Source organism: Drosophila grimshawi, unplaced genomic scaffold, assembly GCF_018153295.1.
Source record: "Drosophila grimshawi isolate 15287-2541.00 unplaced genomic scaffold, ASM1815329v1 contig_1377, whole genome shotgun sequence".
Lineage (NCBI taxonomy): Eukaryota > Metazoa > Arthropoda > Insecta > Diptera > Drosophilidae > Drosophila > Drosophila grimshawi.
Genome location: NW_025062900.1, coordinates 7,277,514 through 7,295,303, shown reverse-complemented (window position 1 = coordinate 7,295,303; position 17,790 = coordinate 7,277,514). Strand labels below are relative to the sequence as shown.

General features: G+C 41.5%; 3 protein-coding genes across 5 annotated transcripts; all 3 read left to right on the top strand.

Annotated features, from left to right (window-relative positions):
- The first annotated feature begins 1,155 nt into the window (after positions 1-1,155).
- LOC6562796 (cylicin-2) lies at positions 1,156-2,186 on the top strand. Its single transcript, XM_001988809.2, has one exon. The coding sequence runs from the start codon at positions 1,309-1,311 to the stop codon at positions 2,179-2,181; it is 873 nt and encodes a 290-aa protein (XP_001988845.2). The 5' UTR covers positions 1,156-1,308; the 3' UTR covers positions 2,182-2,186.
- A 6,241-nt stretch (positions 2,187-8,427) lies between these two features.
- LOC6562797 (V-type proton ATPase catalytic subunit A) lies at positions 8,428-13,077 on the top strand. 3 transcript variants are annotated; one of them, XM_032736319.2, is made up of 5 exons: positions 8,428-8,665; positions 10,075-10,173; positions 10,234-10,931; positions 10,991-11,968; positions 12,030-13,077. In XM_032736319.2, the coding sequence occupies exons 2-5, from the start codon at positions 10,098-10,100 to the stop codon at positions 12,120-12,122; spliced, it is 1,845 nt and encodes a 614-aa protein (XP_032592210.1). In that variant the 5' UTR covers positions 8,428-8,665; positions 10,075-10,097; the 3' UTR covers positions 12,123-13,077. The 3 variants fall into 3 exon arrangements, with proteins under 3 accessions (XP_032592210.1, XP_001988846.1, XP_032592211.1); XM_001988810.2 differs by lacking the exon at positions 8,428-8,665 and adding an exon at positions 9,337-9,467; XM_032736320.1 differs by lacking the exon at positions 8,428-8,665 and adding an exon at positions 9,545-9,681.
- An 81-nt stretch (positions 13,078-13,158) lies between these two features.
- On the top strand, positions 13,159-15,992 carry LOC6562096 (V-type proton ATPase catalytic subunit A). The gene is made up of 2 exons (XM_001988811.3): positions 13,159-14,356; positions 14,859-15,992. The coding sequence occupies exons 1-2, from the start codon at positions 13,196-13,198 to the stop codon at positions 15,942-15,944; spliced, it is 2,247 nt and encodes a 748-aa protein (XP_001988847.1). The 5' UTR covers positions 13,159-13,195; the 3' UTR covers positions 15,945-15,992.
- Positions 15,993-17,790: the final 1,798 nt, after the last annotated feature.

Below are 17,790 nucleotides of genomic sequence, written 5' to 3'. Positions count from 1 at the left end.
CGGACGGGCCCCGCGCACCGACCCAGACCCGCAATCGAAGCCGTCCTCGCTGCCTTGGTGTGTGCATGTTAACATTAACGGGTTATTTACGCCATGCTCAACATTTAAAATGCATTTCCTGTCGCACTTTCCGCCACTCACACTCCGGCACTTTGGTGGCCAGTGCCGGGCCCGGCTCTGTTTGTCCGGAGACTGAAAGGTAAATGGCTTTAAAGCATGTATTTATAACGGCCCACAAGAGCTTTATAGTCGGCCGTCCAACAATACATAGGGCATTATAAATATCAAAACCGCTGACGACAGCGCTGAAAATTCAACTTATAAATACTTCACACACACATGCACATGCATAAAGTTTGACAAGAAAAGAATTGTTGCTTTGAGGTGTTGCGGAAAGTTGTGAAAACTTGTGTTGAAAATCTTTGACACGCGATGTAAATAAACAAATATATGATTCCGTACTATTTGCAACTATCTCAATCAGCGCAGAACAGCTGTCATCAGGCTGTCATTTTTTTTTTAACTATTTAAATTTATTTATACATATTTTAAATTTTGAATACTTTCTCATATTATTTTGTATAAGTAAGTTGCATTGGAATGAACTCAAAAATTAATTTCATCAGTGCTATCAATTCTGCCTTTTTAGAATTGCGTAGTTAATTAAATAAACGCATTGATTACCACATTAATATAAACTAAATTTAGGATTTCAGAACATTAAGAACCCAGCGGCATTCCGTAGATCTAGTGACTCTGCCTTAATTTCTTCTTTATTTCCGTTGCATTCTTTTAAACAAAGATATTTTAAATAAACGCTTTTAGCCGTGAACTAATTACAATTGATTAACTTCACTGGTGAGTAAGTAAGATCAGACTACAATGTTGCTCCACAGTACATGCTCTGTTTAGTTGATCTCTCGCAGAAGAGAAAAACTCTTTGGTAATGCGCACGTAACATAAGTCGGCAACACAAAGAAACAGTGGCAAGAGCAGCAGCCAAAAACCGCAAGAAGTTGGCCATTTTTTTTTGTTGGTTTTAGCTTGGAAACAACGTTATGCACTTAGACGACAACAACGAGCCAATAGCCAAAAGAAATGTTGCCAAATCAGCCGCAGCGCCAAGCAGCAAGCAGCAATAACTTGGCTCTATTGAGGCGTGGCCGCAAGGCAAACAGAAAGGGCTCCCATAAAAAGCAAAGCTGTCCAGCGAGCAGCTCACCAGACAACGACAGCAAGGCGGGGCAGCAACAGCAGCACCAGCACCAGCAGCAGCTCAAAGTCTTAAAGAATAACGACTAGGCTGAAATGGTGGCCAGGCCAAGGAGGATACCCTGGCAACTGGCATGGCTGGGAGCGTTTGCGACACTCGCAGCGATGGCGGCATCAATGGCAATCCTGCCGTATACGCAGGACAATGCCATGGTGATAGCAGAGCCGCTGGGCATTGCGGATTTGAACGATTTCAACGCCCACTTGGATGACCTGCAGACAGCCGAATCCAAGAAGCATGAGGATGAGGAGCATGGCGAAGAGGATGAGTCCGAGTTTGGGGAGAAAAAGTACAGCGAGCATTTTAAGAAGCATGGGGAGAAGAGCAAAAAGGGTCACAAACATGGCGAAAAGTCCGAGAAGGGAGCGAAAGGACATCACGACAAGGAGGGCAAGAAGGGTGAGCATGGCGAGGCGCAGGGCCACGAAAAGAAACACAAACACTCAGAGAGTCATCACAAGAAAAAGAAAAAGGGCGAAAAAGGTGAAAAGGGTAGCGAGTTCGAGGATCATGGCAGCTACAAGAAGGGCCACTCCATTAAGGGTAAGCACAATGTGCACAAGCTGAACGAGGACAAAAAGGAAAAGAAATACTATGATGAGGATCATGTCGAGGGCGGCGAGGAGAAGCACGGCGGCTTCGAGGAGGGCAAGAAGCACAAAAAGGGCAGCAGCTATAAAAAGGGCGAGCACAAAAAGGGCGGCCACGAGGAGCACCATGGCAAAAAGGGTCACAGCAAAAAGGGACACAAGAAAAAGGGACACAAAGGCCACAAGAAGAAGCACGAAGAGGCCAAAAAATGGGGCCACAAAAAGGAGCACGGCAAGAAGGGCGGCGGGGAGCACAAGAAGAAGTGGCACAAGTCCGAAAAGAAGAGCAGCGAACACGATCATGGAGGACATCATTAAATCGATTACAATCATAATGCAAATTATGTTCAATTTTGATTTTTGATTTCATTTTCTTTTTATAAATAAAACATACAAACACACCCAGTACCAGTTTAAACTTATTATTGATTCATTCCAAATAGATTGAATTGAGTCGGTGTAATTAAGTTGTTCAAATGAGTTTTTGTGGGCAAGCACTCAAACAACTTGCTTTATAAATCTCAATCTAGATTTTTTCCTATTGCTAAAATCTGTGTTGATTTAAAAATCATTTAAAACACAATTTCAATTCAACTTGAAGTTAATGCAATAATTTATTATTGGCTTCTTTAAATCGCTAAAAGCGCTTAATTACTTTAAGATTATTAAATTTGGGTTGTGTATTTTTGAGAAAGCAAAACTTTAAACCTTAAAGCACTTTATTCTAATCTATAAATTTAGATATTTAATTAAGTGCAAATCGTCAATATTTAATGTCTATAAATTCATAATACTCATAAGTGACAGATTATACCTTCGGCTTAATAAACTGAAGCTTGTAGGACTGTCAAAGAAAAATATCAACAAATATTCATAAATAATAATAAAAATTGTTGACCCAATTAAAGTTCTTATACCGATCTTTAAGACATTTATTCTTCAATTTTAAATTTTAAATACATTTTCTCTCCACATGTGTGCTCTGTTAGTGTCGTTTGAATAAAATATTGATTAGAGAATGCATATGATAAATAATAATAAAATGCAATTTGGTGAGCTAGAAATGTGAATATGATTCGTTTTTCCAACTCAATGCCTGACTGCTCAGCCTTACGCTCTGCCAAAAATTGTGCCTTCAATTGAATTCAACTGTATTCAAAAGTTCAAAGCTCAATTGCCAGGACACTGGCGTTGACGTTTCGCAGTCGACGTCGACGTCGCAGTCGCAGTAGCAGTCGCTGTCGCAGTCAACGTTGCCACCTGCATTGTCCTAATTGCTAAAGGAGCCGGACAGACAAATGAAATATGATTGTATGCTTGGGTATATACGTATATACACACACACACACACACACGTACACACACTCTGGGCCGTGTCAAAGGTTAATTACGCATGCTGCAAGCTCGTTCGCTTCTCGGCTCGTCCCAGCTCGTCCCAGCTCGACCCAGCTCGTCTCCGTTTTCGATTCGAATCCGTCCTTGGCTGTGTCCGTAAATCGCTTAACGCACACTCACACACAGATTTATGCATGTCTGTGTGTGTATATGCATGTGTGTGTTTATGTTTGCTTAAGCCATTTCCGGTTCGATTTTACAGAGGACTCGCTTTGCTCGCTTTGGCCAAGGTAAAAGGACAAACATCATTGTTTGGTTCCATATGCTAATCCTACGAGCTGCGTCATAAATCATCCTTGTCCATGCGACACACAGACGTAGACAGCAACACAGATAGAAGGAGACAGCTCCAGATTGAGAAAGAGAAAGAGAGTGAGACAGTTTCTCAATCAGGGATCAAGGCGACGAGGTCTTTGCGGCCTAAAAGCTTCGCTTTTGTATTATTGCCGGCTGAGCAACGTTGCAATCTGCTGGGATTTTGTGGTGGCTGCAATGCCTACGAAAACAAAAGCAATAACAATGACATGAATATAACAAAAGCAACCAGCAAACCAGTAACCAACCAGATTCAGCATCAACTGCTCTCTCACAGCAAACAGGCTGGCAACAAAAGAAACAACAAAAGCTGCTTTGCCAGCCCAGCCATTGAAAGTTATTTGCTTATTTTTTCTTCATGCGACTCAGTGTTAGAGTGTGTGTGTGTATGTGTGTGTGTGTGTGTGTGTGTGTGTGTGTGTGTGTGTGTGTGTGTGTGTGTGTGTGTGTGTGTGTGTGTGGTGAGTGAGAACTGCAGCCAGACCAGGTGAGCAGTCAACAGTTCTTGCCCCCAACAACGCCCCACTCTAGTTGCTGTTATTGTTTTGAAATTACCTCCCTCCACAACAACAACAACAACAACAAAAACAACAACTGCAACAGCAACAGCAACAACAAACAATCCCACATGGCCAGTGGGCAAATGCATTAGCCAAAGTGCTTGGGGACAGAGAGACGCAGGCGGAGACGGAGGCATAGCTGGTGCACAGAAGCGAAGGTTATGGCTAAGTGCAACAGCTACAGCAACAGCAGCAACTGCAACAAGAGCAGCAGCAGCAAGGATTCCTCGCCTGGTATCAGCACTAAGAGATCATAATTCACATAACTCGGCTAATAATTCAGTTAAGTTCAAATGCGCTGTACACGAGTAGCAGCCAGCAGCAGCAGGAGTGGTGCTCTCACACATACACACACACACACACACACACTCACACACACACACTCACACACATATCTACTTTAACTCTGGTTTCTGGTTGCTGTTCAGTTCAGTTTCATTCGCTGCTTGTGGCTCACAGCAATTACCAATTGCAATTTAATTATTTTAATAAAAACTTTATTCGGTTATTCAAAAGCAATTTATTTGTTTAGAACACTAACCGCTTTTGTCGAATCAGAAAAATAAAATTGAAATCGTATAAATTATAACTGTACAGCAGCATTTTTATTATTTATAGAGTTTAAACATTACTATTTAGATTGACATTTGGCAATATTTCTTGTTTAATTTACTAATACTCTAAATTGTTCGAATTTCAATATTCCTCCAAGAAACATTGAAGGTGCTCTTTGGTACGTAATCAGCCTTTAAGTCCACAAAATTATTAGATCATCTAAAAAAGATACTTAAAACAATAAATTATCAAATATGTTATTATAAATAAATATATACAGTTATAGATATATAGATTTGAAATAGTTGCGCTATTGTTAGGTAAAATTAAGTAAAAAAAATAAAAAATAGAAATAAAAACAATTTTAGTTCAAACTAGAATTTCAGTGATTTTTAATCAGAATAAATAGAATTTCATAGCCTAATTTCATTTTGGTTATTCAATTTTGCATTTTTGTTCTTGAGATTGTTGAGCTGATAGCAGTTAAAAAATTAAAAAGTTCAGTTATGCAGTGTCTAAGAAGCCTGCTGCTAAACGTCCATTGGGGTTTCTTGCCCCCAAACCCACTTCAGGCTCTCCGTCCACCTTAAATCTTTGTCTCTCTCCTTCTGCACTCGTTTGTGGCTTGAGAGCGTTGCAGCAGTTTTAAAGAATTTTCTTGCAAATTAGTTTAATCCATTGTATGTGTGTGTGTGTGTGTGTGCAATGTGGATGGCAAAAGTTTATTGTTTTCGGGGCTAAAAGTTGCTGCAGCCTCTGATGATGCTGTTGTTTGCTGCAAGTTGTTGTTGCAAGTTGCTGTTGCTGCTTCTACTTTCCATGCTGTTGTTTGCGGTAGCTTGAGTGGATTTGGTCAAGCTGCAATGTGCATCACATGTTTGATGCTTTAATTTGTTGCATAATTGTTGAAGAAACATTTTAATTAACTTGTGTTAATTAAAGCGAATCCGAATCGAACTCTAAAAATGCAATCCAATGCGGCAAATGCAAATGAGTGAAGTTAAAAAATTGGTAGTCAACGCGAGACATTTAGCAATTAGCCCGGCTCGTAAATATGCCCAAAACGCGCCCGGATGCATCAATGAATGTGTCAATGATTAGGCAGCGAATACCCAGCGGGAAAGTGTCCGGAGAGTGGCCGGAGTATGTCCGGAGAGAGAGAGAAAGTCACCCTGTGCAGCTGGACAATGGCAAATAATGGCGCAAATGTAAATATTGCACTCAGGCAGGCTGCAGCAGTTGGCAGCTGTGGCGCCAGTGGCAGCTATGGCAGCAGTGACAGCAAACCCCAATGGACCAACAATAACAAGCTAATGCAACTGCAATATGCGTTGAAAGGGTGCAAGAAGGGGGTGGAGGGGACGCCGGGCTTGTAAAGAGCAGCATGGCGTGCTATAATCAAGCGAATGGATGCCAATGGTCACACACATGCATGAGCAGAGCTCGCCCATTGCAGTTAATTTATTGTGACCAATATAACGCCCCAGGATCAGAGCAGAGCAGCAAGGAGTAACAAGAAGTACAAGCATACACTGTTGCTGAGGGGAAGTGGGGCGGAGTGCTGATTCCAAGGGGCGGTGGAGGCATGTAAATTGAAAATTATGGCAATGCGCAACAAGATTAGCTCAGACAGGGTACATAACCCAAACCTCTAATATACGTTACTACTATCCTTGCATCTGTGTGTATCATACACACACACTCACACTCTCTCTCACACTCACACACAAATGAATTTATTGACGCTGCTTCCGCGTGGCGGAGCCAGCGTAAACTGAATGAACGAGTGACCGGGCAAAGTTATGACTTAATGTATTCAGTTATGGACAGTACTCTACATAAAACACAAGAATACAAGTAGAAATTACACATTTAATTCGTTTCTCCTTTTTTATGGCTAAAATACGAGTGACACATGCAACATTGTGGTCTAGTCGCAAAGTATACAAATAGACATTTTCTTTGGATTGTTTTACTTTAAAGTTGCTGCACCTCTTACTCAACTAAATACATTTAAAATTAAATAAAGACAGAGGAGTATATATTCCAAGTATCAAGTCTCAATATACTCTATTATCTGCAGTATCAGAGTATAAAACAAAGTCATCAAACAAAACCTCTTCAATTTTATATCCTGCATGCTCGACACAAATCAATACAGCTCAACTTTTATTTCCCGAGTTTTGCAAATTTGTTCTACTAAAGTAAGATATTAGAATAAGCTCGATTCAGATAGATTAAAAATTAATTGTAATTAAATTAATTAATTTAATTCCTGATATTGTTATGTTCTAAGTGATTCATAACCCATAGCCCTAAAAATATACAAGAGTTATTCACACAGTTTTCGCTATAAACGTGATTTATTTTATTATGCTTAGGTTTCGTCAAGTCTTAAATAGAAAATGGAAAGTGATTGAAGTGCAAAGGTCTGGCTAAAAGTGCACAGATATACCTGATAAGTCGGCCATATATCAGCTGCCTGTTAGTCAGTTTTGTAAGCACTCGAAAGTTTTCTCTACAGTTGCCACTCTGGAATATTTTTTCGCGCTGCTGCGTCGCTTTGACACAGAGTCCAACACTCATCCCCGACGGGCAACACGAAGGATAGACAGACAGACAGACGGAGAGAGATGTGGCCAAGTACTCATTGCGACTCATTGACGCAGCGCACTCAGAGCCAAGCCAAGTCAAGCCAAGACAGGCCAGGCTAGGAATGATGGCAGCCAAGTGCAGCCAAGCTTTCAGCTGGCGTCTTATTATGCAAATGCCCCAAAACTGAGCAGCTATCGAGCCAAAGCCAAAGCAATATTCAGCTATCGAGCTATCTTTTAGCTGCATGCCAACGTCATCGATTTATAAGTTATGCAAGAGTCGGAATTTCACAATCTCACCATCTTTTCGTATCTGTTGGCTGCTGACTACTTTGTAAGCAATGGCTTTTACTACCAGTACTTGCCCCACACACCACCACCCCTCCCGTTACAGTTGCCCTACCCGCAACGAACCCATCCGACTGCAATCAGCAGTTTTTAGCCAAATCAATCTCTTGGCCCCGGTTTGCTCAGCTTCCCAATTAGAATGTTGTTGGTTTTTTTTTATTTACTGCTACTGCTGATTGGTTGCACACAAACAAAAAGAAAAAAACTACAGCACAACGGTGCATGCAACAAACAAACAAGAAATAACAACAATGCATTGTTGCATGCATATCTTTTTACAATGCGATTTTTAATCAAAGTTTTTGCTTTCGACGCAGAAACAAAAAAACAAAAAAAAAAACAACAAAAAAAACTTTCATAGATTTCACGCAAAGGAGAACAATAAAGAATGCTCGATTCGAGACCGGTCGAATATAAAATACTCCGTGTCTAGAATAATTATGAATAGCACCGATTTTAATTGAATTCATTATTGGGAAAACCATAATCCAATATTTAACTCCAAAAAAGCTTAAGAATTCGATCTCTTTTCAAAGTTAAGTTAAATTCAAATTAAATATATACTTACATTTAGTTATAAATATATAGCATAAGTTTTGATCACTTAAAATAAAATAATTTAAATCAAACTTCAACTCTTGGTTACGAACATCTGTTTTCACCCCTCCCCTCACAAACCATACGGTAACACTGTTGTCTGGCAACTCTGTTTGCTTAAGTAAGCGCTGCGGTTCGATTTCAAAAGCTCTTTTTCACAACGATAACAGGCAGAAGCAACAGCAGCCAGCAGCAGCAGCAGTTCACAACTCGTACACATAGCATAGCTGACAACTGTAAAGCTTTACACGAAAGCTCAATCGTATGTGCTTGTGCTTTGTACTGTGATCATTGTGATCGACTTCCATTCCGACGCATTGGAACAACTTTTCGAACTACGAGCAACAAGTTGGCCAGCGCTGCTGCTCAGTCGGTTTTAGTTCTGTTGGAGTAAAGCAGCAGCAACGTTCAACGCAAGTGGAACGCCAAAATAGAAAAGTAAGCACAAGCAAACAATTACAAAATAAGAGCACAGAAAAATTAATATAAAAGCAGTTAACCATTTTTTTCGCTACTTATAAAACCGACAAAACTGTAGGTTTCTATACTAATTAAAAAAACTAACAACTGCAAGCGGCAAAAAAAAAAGTGATAAAAAAGCTTAATGCAAATTACATGCGTGTTAGATAATAAATGCAATCAAGCACAATACAAATAAAAGAAAAATAAATAAACACACGAATAGCAAAAATGCAACGCAAAAAGTGTGCATAACTTAAAAAAAAATTTACAAAAAAAAAGTGGGTTGTTGTGTGGAAAAATAATTGGATAGTCAGCTGACCTTCCCACTGCTGGTCTTGTGATCCATATGACCGGATTCATATTGGAGAGTAGTTGGAGTAACACACCTCATTTATTTTGTGGGGGACAACTCCCAATTTAAATGCAGTGGCTAAAATTCAATATGGTGGCTCGGCTACAGTCGCGCTTGTGGCTCCGTTTTGCATTTTTCCATTTGTCAGCTGACAGCATGACAGCAGTCTTGTGATCAACGTCAAAAGCCAATTGTCAGAAATTCGAACTCGAATGCGAGAGAGCCGCAGAGCGTGTTTTGAGTGTCAGAGAGAGGAGGCAACTCGCTCTTTCACTCTCCGCTATCCGCTCAGTCTGGAACTCTCACCGCTAGATAACACATCTGGAATCGCCCGTATTTTTTTCGTAAATCATAAACGTAGTTAAAAAAGAAAAGAACTACAGCGGCAAACTAAACACTTATTTTCTTTTCAATTTTAATTCGCTTGTAAGTTCTCTCTTCGATAGTTAAAAGTTATCAGTATCGTGGATGTAGATTTTCGAACTTGCTTAAAGCTTTGTCACGTGAAAGAAAAGCTCTGCGTACAAGCTTGTCAACTATTCACTAAGCATAATAATAGTGTAAAGCGGGGGAGTTTCGTCAATACGTTGCTTAAAATCAATTATTTGCCAACATATAAACTTTAAAAAAAACTGCTTAAGTACGCCACATGAGAACAGTTTCAATCCGCTAAAGTAAATGCTGCTTGTGGCCAACATGCGCTCTTCGGTGTGTCAGCTGACAACGATAAGAAAATTTTCATCACGCTGCATTTTGTGCAAACACGAAAAGTGCTGATCGACTGGATAAAAGAGTTGCCAGATGTGCATGCAATATAAAAAAGAACAAAAAAAAAACTAAAACTGTAGAAGTTATTAATATTTTTGTAAATGAGTTAAAAAAGAAGAAGAAACATTTATCTCTATTCACCACTAATATAAAGACAAGTTATGATATTTAGACATCTCTATTAGACTAACATCTCTTCCAATGCTTACAGGGCATTTAAATCTATTGTTAAGCTATAGCTCAATTCAATTTTCTTTCTTTTCAGTTGTAGATTCCAAGTAAAGCAACATGTCCAACTTAAAGCGTTTCGATGACGAGGAGCAGGAGTCCAAATATGGACGCGTCTTCGCCGTCTCTGGTCCTGGTGAGTAAAAAGAAAAAGATAAAGTTCTGTTGACTAAACTAACGAAATTCCTTTCCTCAGTCGTTACGGCGGAGTGCATGTCCGGCTCTGCTATGTACGAGCTGGTGCGTGTGGGCTACTATGAGCTGGTGGGTGAGATTATCCGTCTAGAGGGTGACATGGCCACCATTCAGGTGTACGAGGAAACCTCGGGCGTCACAGTCGGTGATCCCGTCCTGCGCACGGGCAAGCCGTTGTCGGTCGAACTGGGTCCCGGTATTATGGGAAGCATTTTTGATGGTATCCAGCGTCCGTTGAAGGACATCAACGAACTGACCGAGTCCATTTATATACCCAAGGGTGTCAATGTGCCATCTCTGTCACGTGTGGCCAGCTGGGAATTCAATCCGCTAAACGTAAAGGTCGGCTCCCACATCACCGGCGGAGATCTGTACGGTCTCGTGCACGAGAACACACTGGTCAAGCACAAGATGATCGTCTACCCACGTGCCAAGGGCACAGTGCGCTATATTGCCCCCTCAGGCAACTACAAAGTGGACGATGTTGTGCTGGAGACAGAATTCGATGGCGAGATCACCAAGCACACCATGTTGCAAGTGTGGCCGGTGCGTCAGCCACGTCCCGTTACCGAGAAGCTGCCCGCCAATCATCCCCTGCTTACCGGACAGCGTGTCCTCGACTCCCTCTTCCCCTGCGTCCAGGGCGGCACCACAGCCATTCCCGGTGCCTTCGGTTGCGGCAAGACTGTCATCTCCCAGGTAAGATGAATCATCTGTGCCACTACTAGAAACTTATTTCACCTAAATTCCATTTAAAGGCTTTGTCCAAGTACTCCAATTCGGATGTCATCATCTATGTCGGTTGCGGTGAGCGCGGTAATGAGATGTCTGAGGTATTGCGTGATTTCCCCGAACTGTCTGTTGAAATCGATGGCGTAACGGAATCCATCATGAAGCGTACGGCTCTGGTGGCCAACACCTCCAACATGCCTGTCGCTGCTCGTGAGGCTTCCATTTACACTGGCATCACGCTCTCAGAATACTTCCGTGACATGGGTTACAACGTCTCCATGATGGCTGATTCCACCTCCCGTTGGGCTGAGGCTCTGCGTGAGATCTCCGGTCGTCTCGCTGAAATGCCTGCCGATTCCGGTTATCCGGCTTATCTGGGTGCACGTCTCGCCTCCTTCTACGAGCGTGCCGGTCGCATCAAGTGTTTGGGTAATCCCGAGCGTGAGGGTTCCGTGTCCATTGTGGGTGCTGTCTCACCACCCGGTGGTGATTTCTCCGATCCCGTTACGTCCGCTACTCTGGGTATTGTGCAGGTGTTCTGGGGTCTGGACAAGAAGTTGGCCCAGCGCAAACATTTCCCCTCCATCAACTGGCTCATCTCGTACTCGAAGTATATGCGTGCCCTGGACGATTTCTATGACAAGAACTTCGCCGAATTTGTGCCACTGCGTACCAAGGTCAAGGAAATTCTGCAAGAGGAAGAGGATCTATCCGAAATTGTGCAACTTGTGGGCAAGGCATCGTTGGCGGAGACCGACAAGATCACCCTCGAGGTGGCCAAGCTGCTCAAGGATGATTTCCTGCAGCAGAACTCGTATTCGTCCTATGATCGTTTCTGCCCCTTCTACAAGACCGTCGGCATGCTGAAGAACATCATCGATTTCTACGATATGGCCCGTCACTCTGTCGAATCGACAGCCCAATCCGAGAACAAGATCACCTGGAACGTCATCCGTGAGGCTATGGGCAATATTATGTACCAGTTGTCCTCCATGAAATTCAAGGTGCGTTAAGAAACTGAACTGACAATGAAATGATGATGTTAATCAACTAATTTTATTTTAGGATCCCGTCAAGGATGGTGAGGCCAAGATCAAGGCTGACTTCGAGCAGCTGCATGAGGATTTGCAGCAGGCCTTCAGAAATCTGGAGGATTAGAGCACGTTGTCCGTACTTTTACACCCTAATCTAATATTGTTATGTAGTTAACTTTTACAAATTGCAACAGAAAACAATTCCGTGCAACAACAGCAGCAATCGCAACAAAAGATTCCAAGCGTCCAGAAAAAAAAAATCTATTGTTAACATTCCTTGTTTAAAAAGTCAGAGATATGAAAACATTCCAGCCTGCGGTTGCTACTTCCCCACTCTACTTGCAACAACAACAGCCACAGCAACTAACTAACGTCCTTCTATGTACTTCCATTGCCAATACATACACAGAGACACACACACGCATACACACACATACACACACACACGCAGTTACAAATGCATGCATAGTATTATTGTTTAATGAATGGAAATTCTTTTGTTTATTTGTGAAAAAAGTCATGTTTTCTCTTTGTTTGTTTGTTTTTAAACTTATGTAAATATTTAAAGTATGAAATATTAAATGTACGAATAAAGTGCAAACAACAAATACATTTAATGTAATTGAAAGCAGACCTATCTACCTCTCTCTCTCACTCTCACTCTATTCCTTTCTCTCTGTTTATATAGTGCCCTCTTATGGCATGTGTGGAATGAAAAATTAATTCCAGTGATGTAATTCCAAATAATTATACTCCTCCTTTTTTTGTATTCTCCTTTAAATCTGTTTTGAGCGCGCAACACATCAATTTTTTACAATTTAATTTTCTTTCTCTGTACCCTTTTGCCACAACAACAACAATTATTTTATACTAATGGGAACCAAAAGCAACAACAAAGAAATATTCACAGTGCAGATCATGTTCTCTTTACTTCTTTTATAACCTGGAAAAGCAACCAAAATTTTAAATTTGGTTGCTGTCCGCAGTGTTTGGACAAAAAGTAATATATTTTTTTTGCTGTTAGCGATTTTTTTTTACTTCCTTACATAATCTTATGTGTTACAATTACAATTTGAATACTCAAAAGTTGTAATTTTCAGTCACTTTCTGAAGTCTATGAAACAATAGTCAGTAATATAATATAAAATTCTGCAAAGTTAAGTTTGTTTATACTAAATTGTTCGTTTTATTTATCAAATGGATAAGCGATGTCAGTGTGGAAGGAAGCAGGTGCCAAGAAAAGTGGATTGCACTACGAATACCTCATTTATCGATAAGAATGATGAGATCGATGAAAAGGATGAGATCGATGAGAAGGATGAGATCGATAAGAAGGATGAGATCGATAAGAAGGATGAAATCGCTGAGAAGGATGAGATCGATGAGAAGGATGAGATTGATGAGGGTGAGATCGATGAGAAGAATGAGATCGATAAGAAGGTTGAGATCGATAAGGGTGAGATCGATAAGACCGATGTCTCGCGAGAAATGGTTGTAAAGAATAATGAAAGTGCCGCTAAAAACACGATGTCTAGGAATTCTGTACAGAAATCGAGAAGTAATGCAAAACCTGTATTCGATGTTCGAATGACTCAAGTCAGGCGAATCTCCGATCTGGAAAACTATCAGAGGGGACGCGTCTTTGGCGTCTCCGGTCCCGTTGTAAATGCCGAGAAGATGGCCGGGTCCGCAATGTACGAACTGGTCCGGGTTGGACATTTTCGTCTTGTTGGAGAGATAATTAGATTGGAGGGCGATATGGCCACCGTTCAGGTGTATGAGGACACCTCTGGCGTGAGTGTTGGCGATCCCGTCTACCAGACCGGCAAGCCACTGTCCGTCGAACTGGGTCCCGGCATTATGGGCAGCATTTTTGATGGCATTCAACGTCCGTTGCGCGTCATCAACAAGCTGACCAATTCCATCTATGTGCCCAAGGGCATCGATGTGAACTGCTTATCACGCAGTGCTCAATACTCTTTCCAGCCGTCTACGCTCAAGGTCGACAATCTGATCTCGGGTGGTGACATTTACGGCACTGTGCATGAGAATAGCATGATGGAGCACCGCCTGATGCTGTCACCTCGTGATCAGGGCAGAATCACCTGGGTGGCGCCTCCCGGCAACTATAGCATACAAGATGTGATCATTGAAACCGAATTCGACGACAAAATCAGCCAGCACACAATGCTACAGGTGTGGCCGGTGCGACGATGTCGTCCAGTTGTCGAAAAGTTACCTGGTGTCAATCCTCTGCTAACTGGACAACGTATTCTCGATGCCTTCTTCCCCTGTGTCCAGGGCGGCACCACAGCAATTCCGGGTGCCTTTGGCTGCGGCAAGACTGTCATCTCCCAGGTACGTAAAAAAATGAAAAAAAAAAAACAAAATTCGAAATAAAATATATTCACTGACAAGAAACAGCAAACAAAAAACAGATTTTTTTAAATTTACAAAGTATTTCTGAAGTATGCAAAGTTGTTTACAAATGCATTTTTCTGTTATTAATACTTTTAAATCATTTTAATCCATCTTTTATCGATATTTTGAATTTTTGTTAGTATTTAAAATTTGTTTGCCAGAATTTTCAGTACATTTTTGCATTTTAAATATAAAATAATAAGAATAAAATACTAGATTTAAAATTAAAAGAAGAGTTGCATATCAAATAATATACAACTAAAAGTGAATGCTTAAAATAAAATGTTAAATTTAAAAAATTAAAAGATAAAACCTATTTAATAACTGTTTAGATATTAAGATATAAAATAATTCAACATTTATTGCACGGATTGAGGAAACCCAGCTAAAAACTCAATCAAACCAATCTAAGGTATCTAAGTTTGCCTTCCTCACACAGGCTCTGTCCAAGTACTCCAACTCGGATGTCATTGTGTATGTCGGCTGTGGCGAGCGTGGCAATGAGATGTCCGAAGTATTGCGTGATTTCCCCGAGCTGACCGTGGACGTCAATGGTGTCCCGGAGTCTATAATGAAGCGTACGGCTCTGGTGGCCAACACTTCAAACATGCCTGTCGCTGCTCGTGAGGCATCCATTTACACGGGCATCACGATGTCCGAATATTTCCGTGACATGGGTTACAACGTCTCCATGATGGCTGATTCCACCTCCCGTTGGGCTGAGGCACTGCGTGAGATCTCCGGTCGCTTGGCCGAGATGCCAGCTGATGCTGGTTATCCAGCCTATTTGGGTGCACGTCTCGCCTCGTTTTATGAACGTGCCGGTCACGTAACATGCTTGGGCAGTCCGGAGCGAGAGGGTTCGGTGTCGATTGTGGGCGCTGTTTCACCACCAGGTGGCGACTTCTCCGATCCGGTTACCTCGGCCACGTTGAACATTGTGCAGGTATTCTGGGGTCTGGATAAGAAGCTGGCGCAGCGCAAACATTTTCCCTCAGTCAACTGGTTGCAGTCATATTCGAAGTATATCCGAGCCCTCGATACCTACTATGAGACCGAAAGTCCGGAGTTTGTTGAGTTGCGGGCAACGGCCAAGCAAATATTACAGGAGGAGGATGATTTGGCCGAAATTGTGCAGCTGGTGGGCAAAACGTCGCTCAATGAGTCGGACAAGATAACGTTGGAGGTTGCCCGCATCCTTAAGGATGATTTCCTGCAGCAGAACTCGTACAGTCAATACGACTGCTACTGTCCCTTCTACAAGACGGTGGGCATGCTGAAAAATATGATTACCTTTTACAATCACGCCATTATGGCGGTGGAACAAACAAGCGGTCAGGAGGCACACGTCACTTGGGGTCTGATACGTGAACGGGCGACAGATGTCCTCTACGAGCTGGGCACCATGAAGTTCCTCAATCCCAAAGATGGCCAAGAGGTCTTGGAAAGGGAATTTGAGAAGCTTCATGAGAAAATAATCAGCACTTTAAGCGACTTAGCAGAGAATGTAGCCGCCTATATTTAGTTTATCATCGACTGCTGTACAAAATTATTTTAAGTTACCGAACGATACATGTATATTGAAAATTATATATATATATTATATCTGCTTAATTTGAACTTCGTAAAACGTTAAGGTCAATTAAGATTGATTGATTATCTCTGAGAATTTTCCTCTTGATGAAAACTGAAAACAAGATCAAACAAAGTCTCCATATCGACACTGATTTTGGTTGGCGCCTGCTCATTAAAATTAGTTGGATTTGCCCCATTGCCCCATCAAGCATTATCAGCTTAAACCGCACTTTGGCCTTTGCATGCTGCGTCTTACTACCACCATTTGCCACTAGCATAAAAGTCAGGAGCAGTTAATCCTTTTTGCCATGTTTGCGTTTCACGCTTTTTGCGAGGGAGTTTTCGATAATTTTCGCAACGGCAACCAAGTGTCGACAAAAATTCGTTGATTTATACGAAAAGTTTATTAGCAAGCGATGGCAACTGCGCCATCCCATCCAAAAAAAAAACACAATTCACCCCACAAACGTTGAATCCCCAAGCGCTCAAAAATGCAGAGATCGATTTCGATTCAATTAGTGGAAATTAAATGTATGTATATATGTATGTATCCCGACTCACACACACACACACACACACACACACACACATATGCATCTGTGTTTGTACGTCTGACTTTGCCGATAAGCGCACAGAGCAGCGGGCGTGGGAAGGGGGCTTGCTAAGAGGCATTGCGATGATTACATTTCCGCATTCGACGCTCGGCACCGCAGCCAAGTAACCAAGTCAGCCATAAAATGAGCACAGAGAAAATAAAAAATAAAAAAACGTCAAGCTAAAAAAAAAAAAGAAGAGAAGAGAAGCAAGCCAAAAATCAGTTCAATTGCAAATTGAAAATCCCCTTACAACTTCCGTTTCCGCTAGGCGAGCTCAACGCAGGCGAGAGAGAGAGAGAGAAAGGGAGAAAAGCTATAGCTAGGGCCTTGACTGGAGACAGTGCATGAGTTGTAGAATAGAGCGGGGGAGATTGAGAGAGTGAGAGAGCCAGAGATATGCACATGTTTGGATACACAGTGGAAAATAAATGCACTGGAATATATATGAATATTTAATGCCATTGCCAATAACATTTAGTTTTAATACCATTGATATTGCCAGATGCAAAAAATAAACTAAATTCAATTACCAATTCCATTCCCCCAAATATATATTCATATAAAGTTTCAACACTAAATGGACGCTGTAAGTCTCTCCCTGAAAACAAATCCGGACGGGTTTCAAAATATATAAAAGTATACAAAAAATATAAAAATCCAAACACCTAACAAAATGGTAAGAAGACTTCGTCAATAAACATTGTTTTTTAAAGCATTATTATGGTTTTTAAATTGTTTGAGGCCCACTTGATGAATATTTAATTGTAAAACCCAAAATGTTAGTCAATTCTTAAATGTAAACCTACAATTTGGAGCTGTGTGGTTTTGAGCCCGCTCAGTTTCCATGACAGACAGTGGCGTATCAGCAATGCGCACTAATTGGCCGACGTTGCGATGCCGTTTGCCATTCCGTTCCGTTCGTTCTGATAGTGGCATCAGGCATCTCGTAAGCAACCAGCCCACACTCAGCCACTATACACTACTACAGGCTGGGTTGGTCTTGCAGAGCGTTATTGCATAATTTGAAGGGGTTAAGCCATTGAGCTTTAATGCAAAAATTTCAATTGAACGTCAAACAGTCAATTCGCTTTAGCGGCGATAATCGTAAAAGGATAATGGCGCTAAAAGCGCATAAAAAGCCAGCAAGCAGCCAAAGCCAAGCAATGGAAAACTCCAGTGGCTCATATATATATGGCTCAT

What these genes read in the sequence shown, in the direction of transcription:
- LOC6562797 (XM_032736319.2), top strand. Translation starts at nt 10,098, where the DNA reads ATGTCCAACTTAAAGCGTTTCGATGACGAGGAGCAGGAGTCCAAATAT. An exon ending in CTTCGCCGTCTCTGGTCCTG is followed by an intron (nt 10,174 to 10,233) that starts GTGAGTAAAAAG and finishes TCCTTTCCTCAG; the next exon opens with TCGTTACGGCGGAGTGCATG. An exon ending in GCAAGACTGTCATCTCCCAG is followed by an intron (nt 10,932 to 10,990) that starts GTAAGATGAATC and finishes TTCCATTTAAAG; the next exon opens with GCTTTGTCCAAGTACTCCAA.
- LOC6562096 (XM_001988811.3), top strand. Translation starts at nt 13,196, where the DNA reads ATGGATAAGCGATGTCAGTGTGGAAGGAAGCAGGTGCCAAGAAAAGTG. An exon ending in GCAAGACTGTCATCTCCCAG is followed by an intron (nt 14,357 to 14,858) that starts GTACGTAAAAAA and finishes TTCCTCACACAG; the next exon opens with GCTCTGTCCAAGTACTCCAA.
- LOC6562796 (XM_001988809.2), top strand. Translation starts at nt 1,309, where the DNA reads ATGGTGGCCAGGCCAAGGAGGATACCCTGGCAACTGGCATGGCTGGGA.